Here is a 17,361-nt window from a genome sequence, read left to right on the forward strand (position 1 = left end):
CTTTGTAGATTTGTTTTGTGTGGAGGGTTATGTTTTTCTTGGGAAAATTGGGGAATGCAGGAGTAGTCTTGGATTGCAGCCAGGAGTGTTTGACATGTTTGAGAGGGAGGAGAAGAGGGATTAAATGGAGGCTGGGAGAGAGTGAAGTTAGTTGAAATGGCTCAATAATTCTAGTTACAAATCCTTTTTAACAGCTGATAATTATCTGTCGTGGAGAGGTGGGGAGATTATTGGATGGAAAGGGATTTTGCCGTTTGAGCAACTAGTTTGCTTCGCAAGGCAGGAAAAAAAGAGGGGAGATCTCGATTTGATGTGCCAGGGCAAATAACGATCAGTATCATTGCTTCCCTTTCATATATCAATACGATTATGTAACCTTTTTATTAGGATTTGAATCATCTGGAGGTTTACATGAAGTGAATCTCACAATATTTATAACTACCCAAGTGAATATCTGAGGCAACATTAAAAAATGAGTAAATGCATTAAAACCCATTTTATTTAAGGACAATGCTACAATGCCTCCCAAATATGCCCCCAAATGTGCCCCTAATGCAATTGCGCTCTTTCTCTTTCTTTTATTTTTTAAACATTTTTAAATAGTTTAAAACAAATCAATTCACTAATAGTCACTTCTTTAATTATTAAAAAATAAATAAAAAAATAAATAAAATACAAGAGATGGCACATTTTTTTGTTTTGTTTGGTGTTTGTTGGGGGGTGTGGGCGGGCGGGGGCAAATATAAATGGGAGGTATACAAGCATTTTTCTTTATTTGTCTATCTCTTTCTCATTCTAAGACCTAGAGTTCGAGGATCTCCATCCCTTGTATCACCCCTTGAATTGGTATTAAATAATTGAAAGTTTATAACTTCTTAGCTTAATATGAAAATAGTTTAATATCATATAAGAGAATAATACAAAAGAGAGAATTACTAAATACATGCATAAAAAGATTTTATAAAAATAAATTTATAAATGAACGTAATTTTATATGATATATTAAATATATTTTACCGTATAAATAATTTTAAAACTAGTTAAGTTAATTTATAAATATATTTTTGTAAAATATTTTTATTGTTAAAGGATTTCTCGACGATAAAAATGATAAAAATTAGCATTTTCTAGAAAATGAATTTGAACAGAATGATAGGCTTATTGGCAATCACAGATTGCGGGCACGGCCCTCTCTAAAGAGTAAAGCCCATGGACGGAGGACTAGCTCTTTTTAGTTTTTTGCCCTATTGTTCTCTTTTCACCGACATTAACTTAAACCTTGGTTACAACTTCTGATCTATATCGATCGCTGATATTTCTAACCTCCAAGCATGGTTGGCATGCGACTAGATACTATCTCTGAATTAGTCACCTTTGATAGTAAGGTTTATAAGATGAGAAATTATTTAGTTCACAAAGAAATCTCACAAAAGTACAATTTATAAACTAATGTAATTTTTTGTGAAGTATCGATTAGATTGTAAAATATTTTTTACATTAAAGTATATCTGAAGTATTTATCCATATGAGTTTGTGAGTTTTGCAAAAAAATTTTAATTCACAAAAAAAAAAAAAAAAAAAAAAAATCTTACAAAAGTTATAACGTTTACAAACTGATGGAATTTAATGTAGCACATTAGTTTGTAAAACACTTTTTACCAATTAAGTACATATAGTTGTGAGGTTTACTTTTATAAAATTTCTTTGTAAACCTAACACTTCTCTTTCATCAAACATTCGTAGATGCGAACGGAGAGTTGAAATAGTAATGTTTTTGGATATTTGGGGTTTATTTATTTATATAGTTTTGAGCAAGAAAAGTTATACTAATCATCTTTATACCACATACCATATATGATTTTTATTTTTTTCTCCCTTAACAAGTATGTGATTTATGGATGATCATGAGTAGAAGAACACAACTAATTTAGCTGAAATAAAACTAAAAAACTAAAAATAAACTAAAAATAAATATAATATGTAGTGTATAGGAATCAAGGATGATGAGTTGCAAACGGCCTCTTTGAGCAAACCGCCGACTATATTGAAGAAATGAAAGAGAGTTCCGTTAATGATCACAAAGGACTTATGAATTGCGGGATTTTGATCTTTGAGGAAGCTCATGCGACACCATTAATTACAATTATTCTGCTCATGAGAAACTAAAAATTAAAAATAAAAATAAAAACTAACAAGTTACAAGATTTACAAAAAGAGATTGAAATTTAATTAAAAATTAAACTAAATCTAATTTAGAAAAATAAATTTGTTCAATAGAAAGTCTATTAATCCAGTCAGCATTAGTTGAAGGATGTGGAAGTCCTTTCCCCCTTCGAGTGGCTATCATACAAGGGGTTGGGGATTTTGCTCGTCGACCCTCAAGGCCACTGGGTGGATTTTGACATTATTTTGGTGGTAGTTGTGTCGAACTAAGGCCGTGTTGTACCATTGAGCTTTGCCATTTTCTTTTTGACCCTCCTATTGATCAGTCGTCCTGAGCCTCTCGCAGCACTTGTGCTTGCCTAAGCTTTTTCGTCTTTTAATTTCTTGTCTGTTTCAAGCTGCATTAATGGAGTTCATTTTATTTTATTTTTAAATTTTCTTTCTCGCCAATTCACATAACTTTTCTCGTCTTTTAATAACTTTTCTGGAATTGATACACAAAATTCACATGAAGAATATATAGAGGCTGGAAAGGGAACATGGCACGAAAGCAGTTAGAATTAAAAAATATATTAAGTAAAAAAAAAAAAAACACAAAATTAGATCTTAACATGGACAATTTTAACAAGGAAAATAAAAGAAAAAGGTACACATGGGACAGCGAAAGAAGGCAATTATTTAGAGAACACACAGTACGAATCACCATCTTTCGACCCAACTACTCATCGAAACCATGCAGAAATATTAAAGAATTGGACTCCACCAAAGCAAAATCCAGATGAGACGTATCCACTAATATCAAGTTGCTTTCGTCACAATGAATGCGACCAGGGAAATTCCAATGGACAACAATGTTTCGCGCCAGCTGAGGCTCACAGCACCAGAGTGGTCCACTTTAGCAGCACCGTCATCAGTACCAACGCCAGCAGCATCAGCACCAGATGGACTGTCTGCAGCATCAGCAGTTCCATTTGGCTTTGCAAGTGTTGCTGCGGGAGCTGCTGCTTTTTTAGTCTTGGGCACGAATATATCGAGTGGAAGAAGCACACTGTCCACTCGATACATGACAAGCTGGTTATCTGAGTATATTGTACCTCCCAATGTTGCATTCACGAGGCCAGTTGATATGTTCACTTGATTGCCGGCAGTTGTCACGTTTAGTGGGAATGCTCCCTCGCTGGTATCACCAGCTTCTGTTGGCACTGGATTGCTGAGGGTCTGGAAGTTTGATAGAGTAACCACAGTGTTCAAGATGTGGTATTGTATGAGTTGGGTCTTTTGAAGATCAGACAGAGAGTTTATAGTGCCTGCTTTGAGGCTTGAAAATGCACCATCTGTAGGAGCAAAGATTGTAAAGCCAACATTTGAATTATTTAGCTGACCATGTAGTTGTCCAGCCAATCCAGTGCTCTTTAAGAGGCGGATAAATACTGAGTAGCCCTTAGCCTTTTCCAAGATTTTGACAACATCAGTAGGGCCCTTTTGTACAGGGACTTGGACAGGCTGAGCTGGGGCCTTTGCGGGTAGGCCGGACGGGGACTTGGCAGATGGGGTTGGAGGAGTAGCAACTGGGGTTGGAGGAGTGGCAACCGGGGTTGGGGGCTTGGCAACTGGGATTGGGGGCTTGGCAACTGGGATTGGGGGCGTGGCGGGCAATGCTGGAGCAGCGGCTGGCTGAGCTAAAGTTGTGATGCTATCAAAGAGAAAAACAAGTAGAATTGAGAGGGCAAAGAGAACCTGTTTGGCCATTTTTGTGGTTTCTTGTTCTATTGACGGCTGTGTTTAGCTTTGGAGATATTCAAATGCAAGAGAGGTGCTTGCTGAAGCGCTTGATATGTGTGGGAGAGAGAATATGGCTTTTATTAAGGCCCGGAGAGAGTGAAGTTAGGTGGAAAGGCACATCTCTAGCTAGTTGCAAATCCATAGTTCTGTGCAGCTTATCTGTCTTGGAAAGGTGGGGGAATGCATGTATGGATAAGTGAAAGATTTTGTTGTTTTAGCAACTACTTTGCTTGTAAAGGCAGTAAAAAGAGAGGGGATCTCAAATGTGTTAGGGGGAAATAGAAGATGCAAATCATTGCAGCTTTCATTTAGAATTGTTCCTAGATAGAAATACTGTTTGCCATAAAAAAAGCTCGAGGAAAGAGCAGGAAAGAAAATAAATAAACCTTTGAATATAATTTCTTATTCTAGTTTTGTACCTCAAATTAGGGGTGTTCATATGGGCTGAGTTTTACCCGGCCTAGCCCGGAATCCGGATAACCGGATTTCTGGTTACGGGTTCCAGCCCGGATTAAATCTGGACTGAAATCCGTATTCTGAAAATCGGGTATATGCGGTCCAGATCCGGTATGAAATACGGGTTTCGTTTTAGACACCGGATACTGGGTTTGTTTAAAACAGAAAAGGAAAACCCTACCCATTTGTCCGTCTCCCATCCCTCTACTAAAGTTAGCAACCCATTCCGCGTACGCCCCTCTCTCTCTCTCTCTCTCTCTCTCTCTCTCTCTCTCTCAATCCGAAGAAACCCTAGCCTCCCTCCCTCACTACCGATCAATCGAAGAAAATATAGCCTCCTTTTCCTCCCTCAGTGCCGATCGAAGAAACCTTGTGATCCTGTGACCCATCATCATCGTCACCGACTCGCTGTCATCCTCATGACCTCAAGGTTTGTTCTCTGTGATTTGGGTATATTTTAGATTTGGGTCTGTTTTGTTACAATAAGAAAAAGGTAAGAATTGAAGACTCTTTGAACCAAAAAAAAAAAAGAAAAAGAAAAGGCAAACCCAAATAGAAATAGGTAGCTAGGAAATATTTCTTTGTAATATTTGTGTAGAAAATGAAAAGGGGAAGATTCTTTGGTAGATCTGGGTTTCTTTTGTTATTTTGTTAAACATGTATAAAGTATATGTTGTTATTTTGATTGATCTATATTTTTTTTTTTTTGGTTAAATATGGTTATAAAATATATAATCTTTAGAGATCTGTGATGCTTTTGTAATAGAGGGGCCGAATGTTGTGTTTTTGTATATGATTTAAATCCTCCTTTGTCAAATGCATTTAGGAATGCTACTTGCTTTGTGAAATCTCAGAGGGTGTAGGATATGGAATCCCTCGAGCCAAAGACTGAAATTTGCCGGTTTAATAGTGATTTTTGAGACACTTGAGAGTTATAATTTTATCAGCTCATTGTTTGTACTTATAACCCTTGCATTTTGCTAGTGATTTCTTTTTTCCTTTTCTTTTTTAATATTATTATATGCTATATATATAGAAGTTGACAGTCCTTTCAGATAAATTTTTTGGGTTTTTTTTCTATTCTTTTTTTGGTCATGCATGTTGTTAACTCGATCGAATAAATATTGTGTAAGATGCATGCTTAATTAAGAAGTAGAAGTAGTTATGTATACTAGAGAAAACATATGTCAAATTATAACTCTATTTTATTGGGTTGGGTTTTGGACCAGACTTTTTAGATGCTTCTCCACTGTATTTTATCACAGACTCTATAATGATTCCTGAGTAGATCTATGACCTCCTCAGCGGAGTTGCAGGTAGCTGTAGCACCAAAACCATGTATTAGGTATCCAAGATAACTCCTAGTGCACCAAAACCATGTTTACATTATGTGGTTATGACTTTTTAAACCTTTATGCTAATCATATCAAAAGTGGTGGCTTGTTTCTGTTTTTCTTTTGATGAACTGCAGGTGGATAGCAAATCAAAATGGGATTATTTTCCCAATGATAGCAAATCAAAGTCCGTCCTTGATGATGTAGTAAATTAGTTCATGTTTGTTGTTGTGTATTGGACTTTAATTAAAACAATATATGCGTTTTGTATTGTTCTAAGCAAATTAGTTCAGACAATGTAATATGTAGTGGTGTTTTTTTTTTTACTTGCATTTATTTATAAATTTCATTAGTTGTTTATAGCCTTAGCTATTCTTAACATAAATCTAGTTTTTCATTTTGATATTTTTTTATCATTATGGACAATGATAAATATATAGAGTTTTATATAATAAATGTTTTTGCTTTTCAACATTATTTCTTGAAAGGGTTCCAATAAAATATAGGATTTTTTATAAACATATTTTCCTGAAAAATAAATAATAACATACAGACTTATAATAATAATAATAATAACAACCGGGTTCAGACCTCGAACCCGGAATCCAGAAACTCGGATTAATCTGGTTTTCGGCCCAAATCTGACTCGGATTAATCCGGTCAGGGTTTCGGTCCGAATATACCAGAGTTCCCGGGTCGAAACCAGGATGAACAGTCCTACGTCAAATGAGAATATTATAATTTAACATGTCTCAGCTTTTTGCAATTTAATTAATTGTGAGGGGTTCCTTCGAGTGAATGTTTTATATGTATGGATTTCAAAATAAAAATCGATATTCTAGTGATTCACTTCATATTTAGCTACACACGATTTTCAAACTTGAATTTATTATTAATTTGACACTACCTATTCCCCTACGCTAGAAAGCTATAGAATGATACCTAGATTTTGATCAGTCGGGAAAATAGACTCATTTTGATGAAAGAAAAATTGGCACTTATGTCACAAATAACTGACCACATATAAGCGTTTTTCTTGTAGTAATCATATCAAGCTTCCATTTTGTAGTTATTGCCAAAGGATTAAACATACAAATGCTAATCAGTTATCTAAAGGAGGGCCAAGAATCGCATGCCGGACTAATAAGGAGCTCATTAATCTCGATTGAGCATTTTGATCGATCAGGGCAAGTACTATTGCATCTAGCTCATCGAGAAAATACAAGAAGTACTAAAGTTCCATCCGATAGAGTGAGATCAAGCTAGCCAATTAAATATGATCATTTTGATTGAGGACTTAAGATCTTTTCAAATGGGACATGCAAGTTGTCCTCTTGATTGAGTGGAAAGAATTGTTGATAAATGAAAAAATGCACAATAGGCTGGAAGGGGAGAAATAGTCATTCTCGGCTTGTTATGATGATTTGGACTTCGATCAGCATGGTCTGGTGCCCCTGGTAGTAGTCCGGTGCAACTGTATGATGTCGGTCTGTACATCCATGGCAGTAAAAGGAAAATAAGGGCAGAGAAAGTAAAGCCAGAAAAATAAACAGATTTACGTGGTTTAGCATAACGTCTACATCCACGTGTTTGATGAAGAGAAAACTACCATAATATTCTTGTTTATAGTCTCTTATAGTCTGTTATTTCTCGTTGTACAATAGTGATCTCAATTATATTTGTTGGAGAAAATACATTCACTGAAGTTTCCTTTCTAGACGTTGAAGGAGAAGTTGAAGAAGAAGTCCCCCTGCCAGTTATCTAGACATTCCCTTTTAAGTTGATTCCTCTTTCCGGATGCCCCTTGTAGTGGTGATATTGCAAGGTTTGCTTTGCATGTCTGACTATCTCTCCCTTTCCCAGTTTCTCTTAACAACCGCCTTACTTTTTGACACCGTCTTCCTGACTTCTGACCCCGTCTTCTTGCCACCTCCTGACACACTCTCCTTGCCTTACCTCCCTTTTTGCCATCCTATCCCCGAGTGGTGGCCTGGTGGGTAAGGTTGGTCTTAGGCTTGGGCATTTTATCCCTTCACAATTGCCCACGATTCTTAGGGGCAATTTTTTCCAAAAAGAAGATCTAGAGAATCTTTAAAGGTAAACTATGCAATTGAACTTATCTGCCCGAGTTTGTAGAGAAATAAATTCTAGAAGTTGGTCCTTGTTCGTTTGTTCCCCTCGCATTAGCAGTAAAGATTTCCGAATGCCGGATTACGTAGGATTAGGTAGGAGATTGGCTTGATCACGTAGAGTGCAAGTGCGTACCTCGTCTTGGCAAGGTGAGCAGGAGATCGGCTTGACCACATAAGTTGCAAGCACACAGGTTGGCTATGGCGGGAGATGGGCTCAGCCCCGTAAGATACAAGCGCAGAGCTCGGATGTGGTGGGAGGTGTACTCGACCGAGTAAGATGCTAGCGCGCAGATCAAACGTGGCGGGAGGTGTACTCGACTGCACAAGATGGGAGTGTAGAGCTCGAATATGGCAAGAGATGTGCTTGACCAAGTAATGCACGTAATTTGGTGATGTGTCCATATGTATGCCTGTCCCTATTGAAAAGTGTATGTTTGCCTGATGTTCCTATTTTAAATTTTGTTGGTGTTAGAGTTTGTATGAAGTAATCCACGCATAGGGTCAGTTCTTCCCTAAGGCGAATCAGGCAATTGCCTAAAGTTCTAGTGGAAGAAGAGGCCCCATTTCAAAAAGCTCTAAAGTAAATTTTTTTTTAAAAGAAAAAATATTTAATTAAAAAATTAATTAATCTAATAAGATAATATCAAAAGTATTAAATAGATGTTATGTCATTATTAGCTTTAAAATTATCCCACATAATAATTATTTCAAGTATTATTTTTCTAAGAATACACTTTTCTTTTGTCCTTATTAGTTTAATATATAATGTAAAAATTATAAATAGCAAAATCTAATTTTTGAGTGTTGATAAAAAATTTAGTATGATCTTTGAAAAGGCAAGGCCTACTTTTTTCCAAATGTGTAGGTTATTTATAGACCTTTATTGACAATTATAATTACAATTACTTTTAGGGCTTGTTTATATACTAAGAATATATGTGAATAATAGTAAAATAGTTTGAGTTAAGATATTTTATTTGGTTTTGATAAATGAGAGAGAAAAATTTGAATTTGAGAATATCTGATAATACCTAAGAGTAGTTGTGTTCCCAAACAGCTCCTAAGAGTCTAAAGCACGTCCTGTTAAACTAGATTTGATAAAATCATCTCTAAATCTGAAATTTTCTAATAAAAATTAAGTTGGTTATAAGTTGAAAATGTAGTATAAAATCTTAAACAATAATTTTACTTGACAAAAGATTGGAATTATTTGTAAATAAAAATATAATGTAAAAATTAAAATAATTTTACTTTTTAAAATAAAAACGCCCCAATAAAAATTTTGGCATTAGACTCCATTCCTATTGAGCCGGCCCTGCCCACGCAAAGCAATTAGAAAGCCCATCCACCCCCTGGGTCCACCTTAGGCGGTCATCGAACTGGTTGGCTCGTTCCTAGAGGTAACCCACTGATGACAGTTATGGCTCATGTGTGACACTCAACGTGAGTCTGACTTATATCAGCGTGAAGGTCAGCAGCCTTGGGACTTGTAATGGCCTTTTAGGAAAGTCTGGGACTAGTGTTGAGACTAAACTTCATGGTGATTCTATAGACTCGGCTTGATGGCATGAAGGTCAGCAAGTCTAAGGACTCTTGTCCAACTAGTCGTGTGGGTGAGCCTTGGGCCTCTAGCCTAACCAATGCATTGTGGCTAGTCTAAGGACCCGACTTGGTTGGCCCGAGGGTCGACAAGTCTAGGGACTCGTATATGACCATTGTATTGAGACGAGTCTAGGGACTCGACTTGGTGGCACTAATGTTGGCAAGTCTAGGGACTTATGTTATACTGGTCATGTGGGTGAGAGCTCTAGCCCGACCAATGCATCGGTGCGAGTCTAGAGATTCGACTTTATTGGTGCAAGGGTCGACAAGTCTACGGACTCATGTTCGACCGTTGGATAACAGCGAGTATAAGGACTTGACTTTGTTGGCACGAAGGTCGACAAGTCTAGGGACACAAGTCCAACTGGTCATGTGGGCGAGCCCTAGGGTTTTAGCCCAAGCAATACATCATGGCGAGTTTAGGGAATCGACTTTACTAGCGTGAGGGTCAACTTTGCTATGAGTCTAGGGTCAACAAGTCTAGGGTCTAGTGTTCAACCGTAGTATCATGACGAGTCTAAGGACATGACTTTGCTGGTGTAATGCCCACAACTCTCACATATGGAAGCGTGAAAATTGTGACAACAGGATGATGACAACATGGGTCACACACCCCAAACAATAAGTGCTAAGTGTGTGTACATGCAAAAAGTACTGTACAACAAAAGTTGTAGTGGATAATAAACGAAGTCAACTAAGTACCAGAATTTTAAATACATGACTATCAAAATAAAAGTATAGAAAATTATACAATTATCCATCGAAAATAAAGTAAAATCCGACATTACATAGCAAAGAGAAGGAAACAAATCCCATGACCCAAAGTGACCACATGTCACTCCTCCGGTGGAGCCGATCCCTCAGACTCAACATCTTCCTCTATATCAAAATCCACGATTCCATAAAATAGAATTGTAGGGAATAATACCACGTGAGATTGTGAATCTCATAAAGTAACCAACTAAATAATCCACGAGATAAAAACATATTAATACAACCAACATATATGCTTGTACATGTTGAAACATGCATGAGACCAAAAACTATCATTTCCCCGAAAATGACCATTATTCCAACACACACCAAAAGTCCAATTTGACTCCAAAACAAGTCAATAAATACCATCTGCCCTTTTTTCAGAAAATGACCCAAACATAAACTCACATTTTTTTTTCAGAAAATGGCCCAACATATTAATCACTACAGGTGAGAATCACAGGCGGGACTACCACTATTCCTGCTTACCATCATTCCTACCGCATGCACAATAGGTAGGAATCACAAGCGAGATTACTGCTGTCACTGCTTATCACTATCCCTACAGCTTGCATATAGGAGTGAATCGCAGGTAAGACTACCACCATCCCTACTTACCACCATCTCTACCACATGTACTATAGTCGGGAATTACAAGCGAGACTCTACCACTATCCCTGCTTACCACAATTCGTACAGTTCTTTCTCCTCTTTTTCATTCATTTCAATCCATTCATTACAATATACCCAACATCATTAAAAACATGAAAATCTAGTTTTCAAACACAACACATGAAAATACATGCAAACAATATGTTTGATGCCATGACACAATGAATGATAGATAAAAATACCCAATCACTACACCACTCTGCAAATATTCCCATCCTCCAATCCGATAAAAAAATATAAACTCCTTGGACCTAAGGCTCGGCACAACCAAACGGACTGTAGCAAATATGTTAGTGTAAAAATATATTTAAATCTCAAGAAAATCTTTGAAAATTTACTTACAATGATGAAAAGGAAAACTCTAAAAGATCAAGGGTGCGTAAGATCATGGGTGATGTGGTTCATGGTGGGACTCAGGGAGGCTAGGGGAAGTTGATGATGGTCAGGAGAAGCAATGGTGGCCATAGGTGGTGGCGCTAAGGCTATGCATTGGAGGAAATGAATGGGAGAAAACCATTCGGGTTGGCCATGTGTGAGGGAGGTAGAGGATGTGTGAGGGCTGAGATTGGTGGGGGTGGGTTGTCAGCGTGAAGGGAGGCTGGGCTGGAGGTCGGTGACACCACAAGGTGGTGTACGGTTGGGCTGTGGTGAACAAACTACTAGTGAATGGGTGCTGCAAAGAGAGAGAGAGTGGCTGAGAGATGGGGATTGGTTCAGGTGGGGTGGTGGTCATCGGAATGAGGTAAGGATAGTGAGGTGGGTGTCAACTGGCGATGCATGGTAGCTAGGCTGGTGGAGAGAGATGCACAGAGAGAAAATGAAAATGAGAGAGGGGGTTGCACGCAGGAAATCAGGGGAGGAAAAGAGAGGAAGGGAAAAGAAAAAGAAGAAAAAGAAGAAAAAGAGAAAAGGAAAAAAGGAAATGAAAAAATAAAATCCAGTCTTTTCAACTCAGGGTCTTAAAACTGATCTAGCAAAAAGAATTTCAAAACGACAAGTTAAATAAAATAATTTAAACGTAGTGACTAAATAAAATAAAATAATAAAATCCAACAATAACACAATAAAATAATTTAAAATAACAAATAATAATTAATATCAATAAAACACATTGAGTTAAATTTCACAGTTAGAAATAAAAAAATAATACCACAAAAATCATATAAAATTTAAATAAGAAAGCAAATAATCTCAATAAATGAAATAATTATTCAATTAAAATATGCGTAAATACGGGGTATTACAGCTAGCACAAGGGTCGAGGGACTCGTGTTTGACTGTTGTATTGTTGCGAGTATAGGAACTCAGCTTTGCTGAAGCGATGGTCAACAAGTCTAGGAACTCGTGTTCGACCGTTGTATCAAGGTGAGTCTAGAGACTCGACTTTGCTAAGTGAGCCATGGAGGCACTTGTCCGTGCTAATAAAAGTCAACTTGGACAGCATAAATGTCCCAAATCACAAAGTGAGGTCGCAAACCTGAATTGCTCTATCGGAGCGTGGCTTGGGTTGGAGATATGCTGATAAGGCCTAGGGGTTATCAGCATATTAACATTGACGGAGGTTCGATGTGCCACACGACCGATGTTCCGTACATCAGGTAGTTTTGGTAGTAGAAATAAATTCACACAAATTTTGAGAGAGACAAACCGGAGAGTTTTAGCTATTGTAGTCGATTTTTGCTTGATTGAGAATTGTCCGCAGCCAGTTACAATTTCTTTGCATTCTCGCTTTTCTTCTTTCCTCTTTCTTCTCTCTTTTTCCTTATATTTGGAACCCTTTGTTTCACCTTACAACTTTCTCGCACTATAAGCCTTGGCCACGTGAGTGACTGTGCAATATATGGCTCGATGAGTCCTGTTCTGTCGAGTTAATGCACCTGATCAAATGGGCTCCACGCATATGAAGAATTACCCCAAGCAAGTGAGTCTCGTGCATCCCAGGTACTGTTTCGAGTAGTTGAGAACCCGTGCAACATCATATCTTGTACCAAGTAGGTGATAACCCATGCAACCTTGTGACTTTCTTGAGCAAATAAGAACCTGTGCAACTCAAAGAACTTTCCTGAGTGGATGAGTCCCATGTAGCCCAGGGACTTTTTCGAGTGAGTCCCACGCATCTGAGGAGCTATCTCGAGCAGGTGGGGTGCATTTGTCCGAGGGGGTGTGCCCTATGCAAGTGAGGGATTGTCCGAGCTGGTGGGTCCCAAGCAACTAATGCAAGTTTGAGCTGAGGTCGAGCATAGGGATACGTGAGGCTGAGACGCGGGGTTGCTTGCATGCGTGGCTGAGCAACTCCCAACTCTTGCCAAGCAAATGGACGTTGGGGAAGGCAATAGCTAGTAAGTCTGATTGAGCAACTTCCTCTAGCTAGGCAGCTGGCCTGAGGTGGGGCTCACACGTAGTAGTAGCTCTGGTTGAGGGGTGAGTAGGTGAGGGATTGTTTGAGTGGGTGGGTCATGAGAAACTAATGTGGCTCCAAGTTGAGGTGCCGTGATGTGTGAGGCTAAGCAGATGAGTCCTAAATAGAAGAGGTGAGTCTGAGCATATGAGTCCTGAGTAGAGGAGATGACGTTGGGAAAGGCACTGGCCGAGCTGTTGGTTTACTTGCACATGCATTGCCAAGGAATGGGGGTGCCTGCCATTGGGTGGCAAGGACTCCCACTCTATGGTTGAGACCTACCCCGCAGGTGACAAAGATCACCGGTGATCTTGGTAGTGGGTGGCCAGGTGGTCGACAGCTTGTGAGAGCTGTTAGATTTGGACTCCCTTCATGGTGCATAGTGCAACGTTCACCGTTGCCCACCATGCATGGTACTCATGCCCTTCATTGCCACGGACAACCGTGGCCTTGGTAGGGAATGCCAGTGACCCTCGTGGTGGTCTATCGTTTCTTGGGCCTGAGAGCATCTCAGGTGCACTGGGACACTTGCACATGGCCATCCCTGGAGGTGGCCACTCAGGAGGAAACACAGGACATCAACAAACCACCTGGTGGTTGCCATAGTATCTGCCGTGCCACGGTGGTTTAGGGCTAAGTTGTTTTCACCACATGCAAGGCAGGGCACCTGTTGCCTTATGGAGCCACCTTTCCCCTAGGGAGAAGGGTGGTTGATGACCACCCCAAATGAGGAAGATGGGGCCAACGATCCATTTTTTTTATTTTTGGTGCAACCCCTGGGTTGTGCCACTGTGAGGGCCATGCACCATTGGGTGCACGACAACATAGGTTGGCCTGTAGAACCATTCCATGGGGAAGGGTGGTCGGTGACCACCCCAAAGGACTCAAACGGCTATGGTAGTCCGCATGGTGGCCGTTGGAGCCACACCTAAATCGTGCCATAGTGAGGGCATGGGCACCACTGGGTGCACAATATGCACCCATTGTAATCCCATGCATGGCACTGTCTGTGCCATGCATGGCCAAGACATGTATGGTACTGCTATGCCTAACACGTGTAGTGTATGAGCACTGTGCATAGTATTTGACTTCTTATTTTTGCCCGTGCATGGTGTATTTTATTGTGCATGGGTACCGTGCACTTAAGTAGTGCACAATGCTAGTTCTCTTATTTGTGCTCTCATACTTGAAGCGCACCAACTAGTGTGCACGTACAGCTCAAGTGTCCCAGGAGATTGGATTCCTAGACCAACACACTGATGATGATATTTTTCTTTTATAAAAGTAAAATTTGAAAGTTCAAGAACACTTATTTGGGAAAATTCCCTTTGTCCGCTTAGTAATTATTTAGCGCACCAGAAAGTCATCCTTTTCCCACATCTGGTTTAGTAAGTAAAATGAAATCCCTGGACGACACTAATTGTTAATGTATGAAAAATCACACAATAGGCTAGAAGGGGAGAAATAATCATTCTCAGCCCACTGTAATCTGGTCTGGTGCCCCCAAAAAATGGTCCAGTGTAGCTATACGGTATCAGTACGTACATCCATGAAAATGAAAGGAAAATAAGAGCAGAAAAAGTAAAGTGGGAAGAACATATATTTACGTGGTTAGGTGTAACGCCTATGTCTACAAACTTTTGAGGTGGAGAAATTCACTATAATATTCTTGTTTACAGTCTCTCATTTCTTATTGCACAATGGTGATCTCGGTTATATTTGTTAGAGAAGACTTATTTGCTAGAGCTCCCTTTCCAGAGGTTAAAGGAGAAGTTGAAGAAGAAGCCCCCTGCCAGTCATGTGGAGATTCCCTTTTAAGTTGATTCATCTTTCCATGTGCCCTTTGTAGGGCTGATGTAGGATCTGCTTTGCATGTCTCACCATCTCTTCCATTCCCACTTTCTCCTAACACCCCCTTACTTCCTAATACCCTATTCCTTGCTTCTGACCCATTTTCCTGCCTTCTGAAATTCTTTCCTTGCCCTACCTCCCTTTTCCCTTCTTGTCTCCTAGTGATGGCCTGATGGGCTGGGTTGCTCTTAACCCTGGATATTTTACCCTCTCACAAGAAAAGTATATATCCACGTGCATATTGTGCTTAATAGATCATAATTGTAGGTACGGGTATAATAAAATATCGTTATTTTTTAAATTCAAACCTATCAAGATTAAACAAAATCAAATAAGTTTAAAACAATAATCGTTTATGAGAAACATTGCAAATACAAGGATTAAATAAAAGTAAACTCACAAACTGATACAGTTTCATGTGATCTGTTATATTTATTTTATCACAAAAGCAATTTTATAATATGACGTATCACATCAAACAGTATCACTTTATGATTTTATATTTGTGTAATATTTTTGTGACTTAAATATTTCTTATAGTTTATTGTAGAAGAGAGGCATAAAAGTTCTAAAATAGTTGTGCATATTTCATTTTTGTATTGGAAAATGAGAGTTGTGATTAGAACTCCTCTCAATGTTAATCACATTATTTTGGAAGGTGATTTTTTATTTTTTATTTTTAAATTCCAATAGGAGATGTAACACTAAAACAAAAGTCCTCGTTTGGGACAAAAAATTCATCCCAAAAGAGTGGGATTTAAGATAAATAGGGATGAAAAAAATTTAGTCCCTAATTTGTACCAAAAAGTCTGTCGCAAAAGATATTATGGGATGAGAAAAAAAAATTTACCTTAGAAAATATCTTTTGGGACGAAATTTCTAGGACTCATTCAAATTTCATTCGAACGGATTTAGGACAAAGGCATTTCATCCCTAAAATCAATCGAATGCCAACTTTCATTCATGCATAGAATATTGTTCGAATTGTTACGATATGAGCCTAATATTCAAACACTTTATTCACGTTAGAATGGGTTGAGAAAGATTTGAAGTGGATGCGAGGTCATAATTCGAATATTGAAGACATGCTTGTTTGAATAAGATTGACTTCCTTTCAAATGTCAAGGCTGTATATGGTTCAAACGTGTGTAGATACAATTTGAATAATAACTCAAATTGATCAAAAGAGAAAGTTCCTAATTTGAACGACGTTCGAATTAGGGTTATAATCGTTCGAACGATGTGAGTGTAAATGGTTTGGATGTATTGCCTTTTCATTCGAACATAAATGGACATCGCTATTGCTATTTGAATAGGAGTGATTAGCATTCAAATGCTTTGTTATATCCATTCGAAAGAGCTTTTGAGTGGATGTTTCTCTTAACCAAATTAGATTACCAAAATATATCACAACACAATCTACTACGACTTCTAGTCATATTAGTGTCGTAGTCCGTTAGTCGGACTACAAAAAAATCACTTTAAGTGGCTTCCCTTTATGGAAAATGGGTAGGATCCATTGGCTTCAAATCCCACCTTTTCTTTTCTTTTCCTGTGTTGTATTAGCTAGTTTGGAAATAATTGTTGGGGGCGTTCCACCCTTTCTATTTATAATATATATATATATATATATGTATTTATATGAAGCTTGATTAAAAAAAAAAAAAACTATTCAATTAGTTGGATCAGACGACCCATCAATCCTAACAGTAAATTAATGTCGTGTGAAGATCATATGTTACAGATTGACTCATACACAATTTTAAACTTGAGTACTTAGCACCATCCAAATCTAATACGTGTATTAATTTAGAGCTGCCAATTTTTGCAAAAACTGATAAACCGGACACAAACCCAACATGCCAATCTTGGGATCAATATAATCATGCAAATAACTACTTTTATATTTTGCAAAATTTGACAAATATGAAAACTTTAAACCACCAATACTGATCTGGTCGTTTGATTTGTCAAAAGCGTCTTACTAATATTAGTGGTCATTTTTTTTATGTTCGCGTGGTACGCGCGTACTCATGTGCCGGACTCATCAATCTTAAAGGGCATGCTCTTTTTTTTTTGTTTTTTTTCTTCCCTGCAGGCAGCATTAAATTAAAGAACCATATTGTAAAATAAGTTCTTCTGCTTAAAAATCCATTTTATTGACATGATGCAGATTGAAATTTGAATACATATGGTGTTCGAAAGAAAAAATAAA

The 17,361-nt window shown here is 38.2% G+C and overlaps 1 protein-coding gene across 1 annotated transcript; it reads right to left on the reverse strand.

The window, feature by feature from the left end:
* Positions 1–2,762: 2,762 nt before the first annotated feature.
* Positions 2,763–4,045, reverse strand: LOC122293911 (fasciclin-like arabinogalactan protein 12). Its single transcript, XM_043102364.1, has one exon. The coding sequence runs from the start codon at positions 3,910–3,912 to the stop codon at positions 2,962–2,964; it is 951 nt and encodes a 316-aa protein (XP_042958298.1). The 5' UTR covers positions 3,913–4,045; the 3' UTR covers positions 2,763–2,961.
* Between the last annotated feature and the right edge of the window lie 13,316 nt (positions 4,046–17,361).

This window comes from Carya illinoinensis, chromosome 14, assembly GCF_018687715.1.
Source record: "Carya illinoinensis cultivar Pawnee chromosome 14, C.illinoinensisPawnee_v1, whole genome shotgun sequence".
NCBI lineage: Eukaryota > Viridiplantae > Streptophyta > Magnoliopsida > Fagales > Juglandaceae > Carya > Carya illinoinensis.

Coding starts and splice junctions, on each gene's coding strand:
- LOC122293911 (XM_043102364.1), bottom strand. CDS start 3,912: ATGGCCAAACAGGTTCTCTTTGCCCTCTCAATTCTACTTGTTTTTCTC.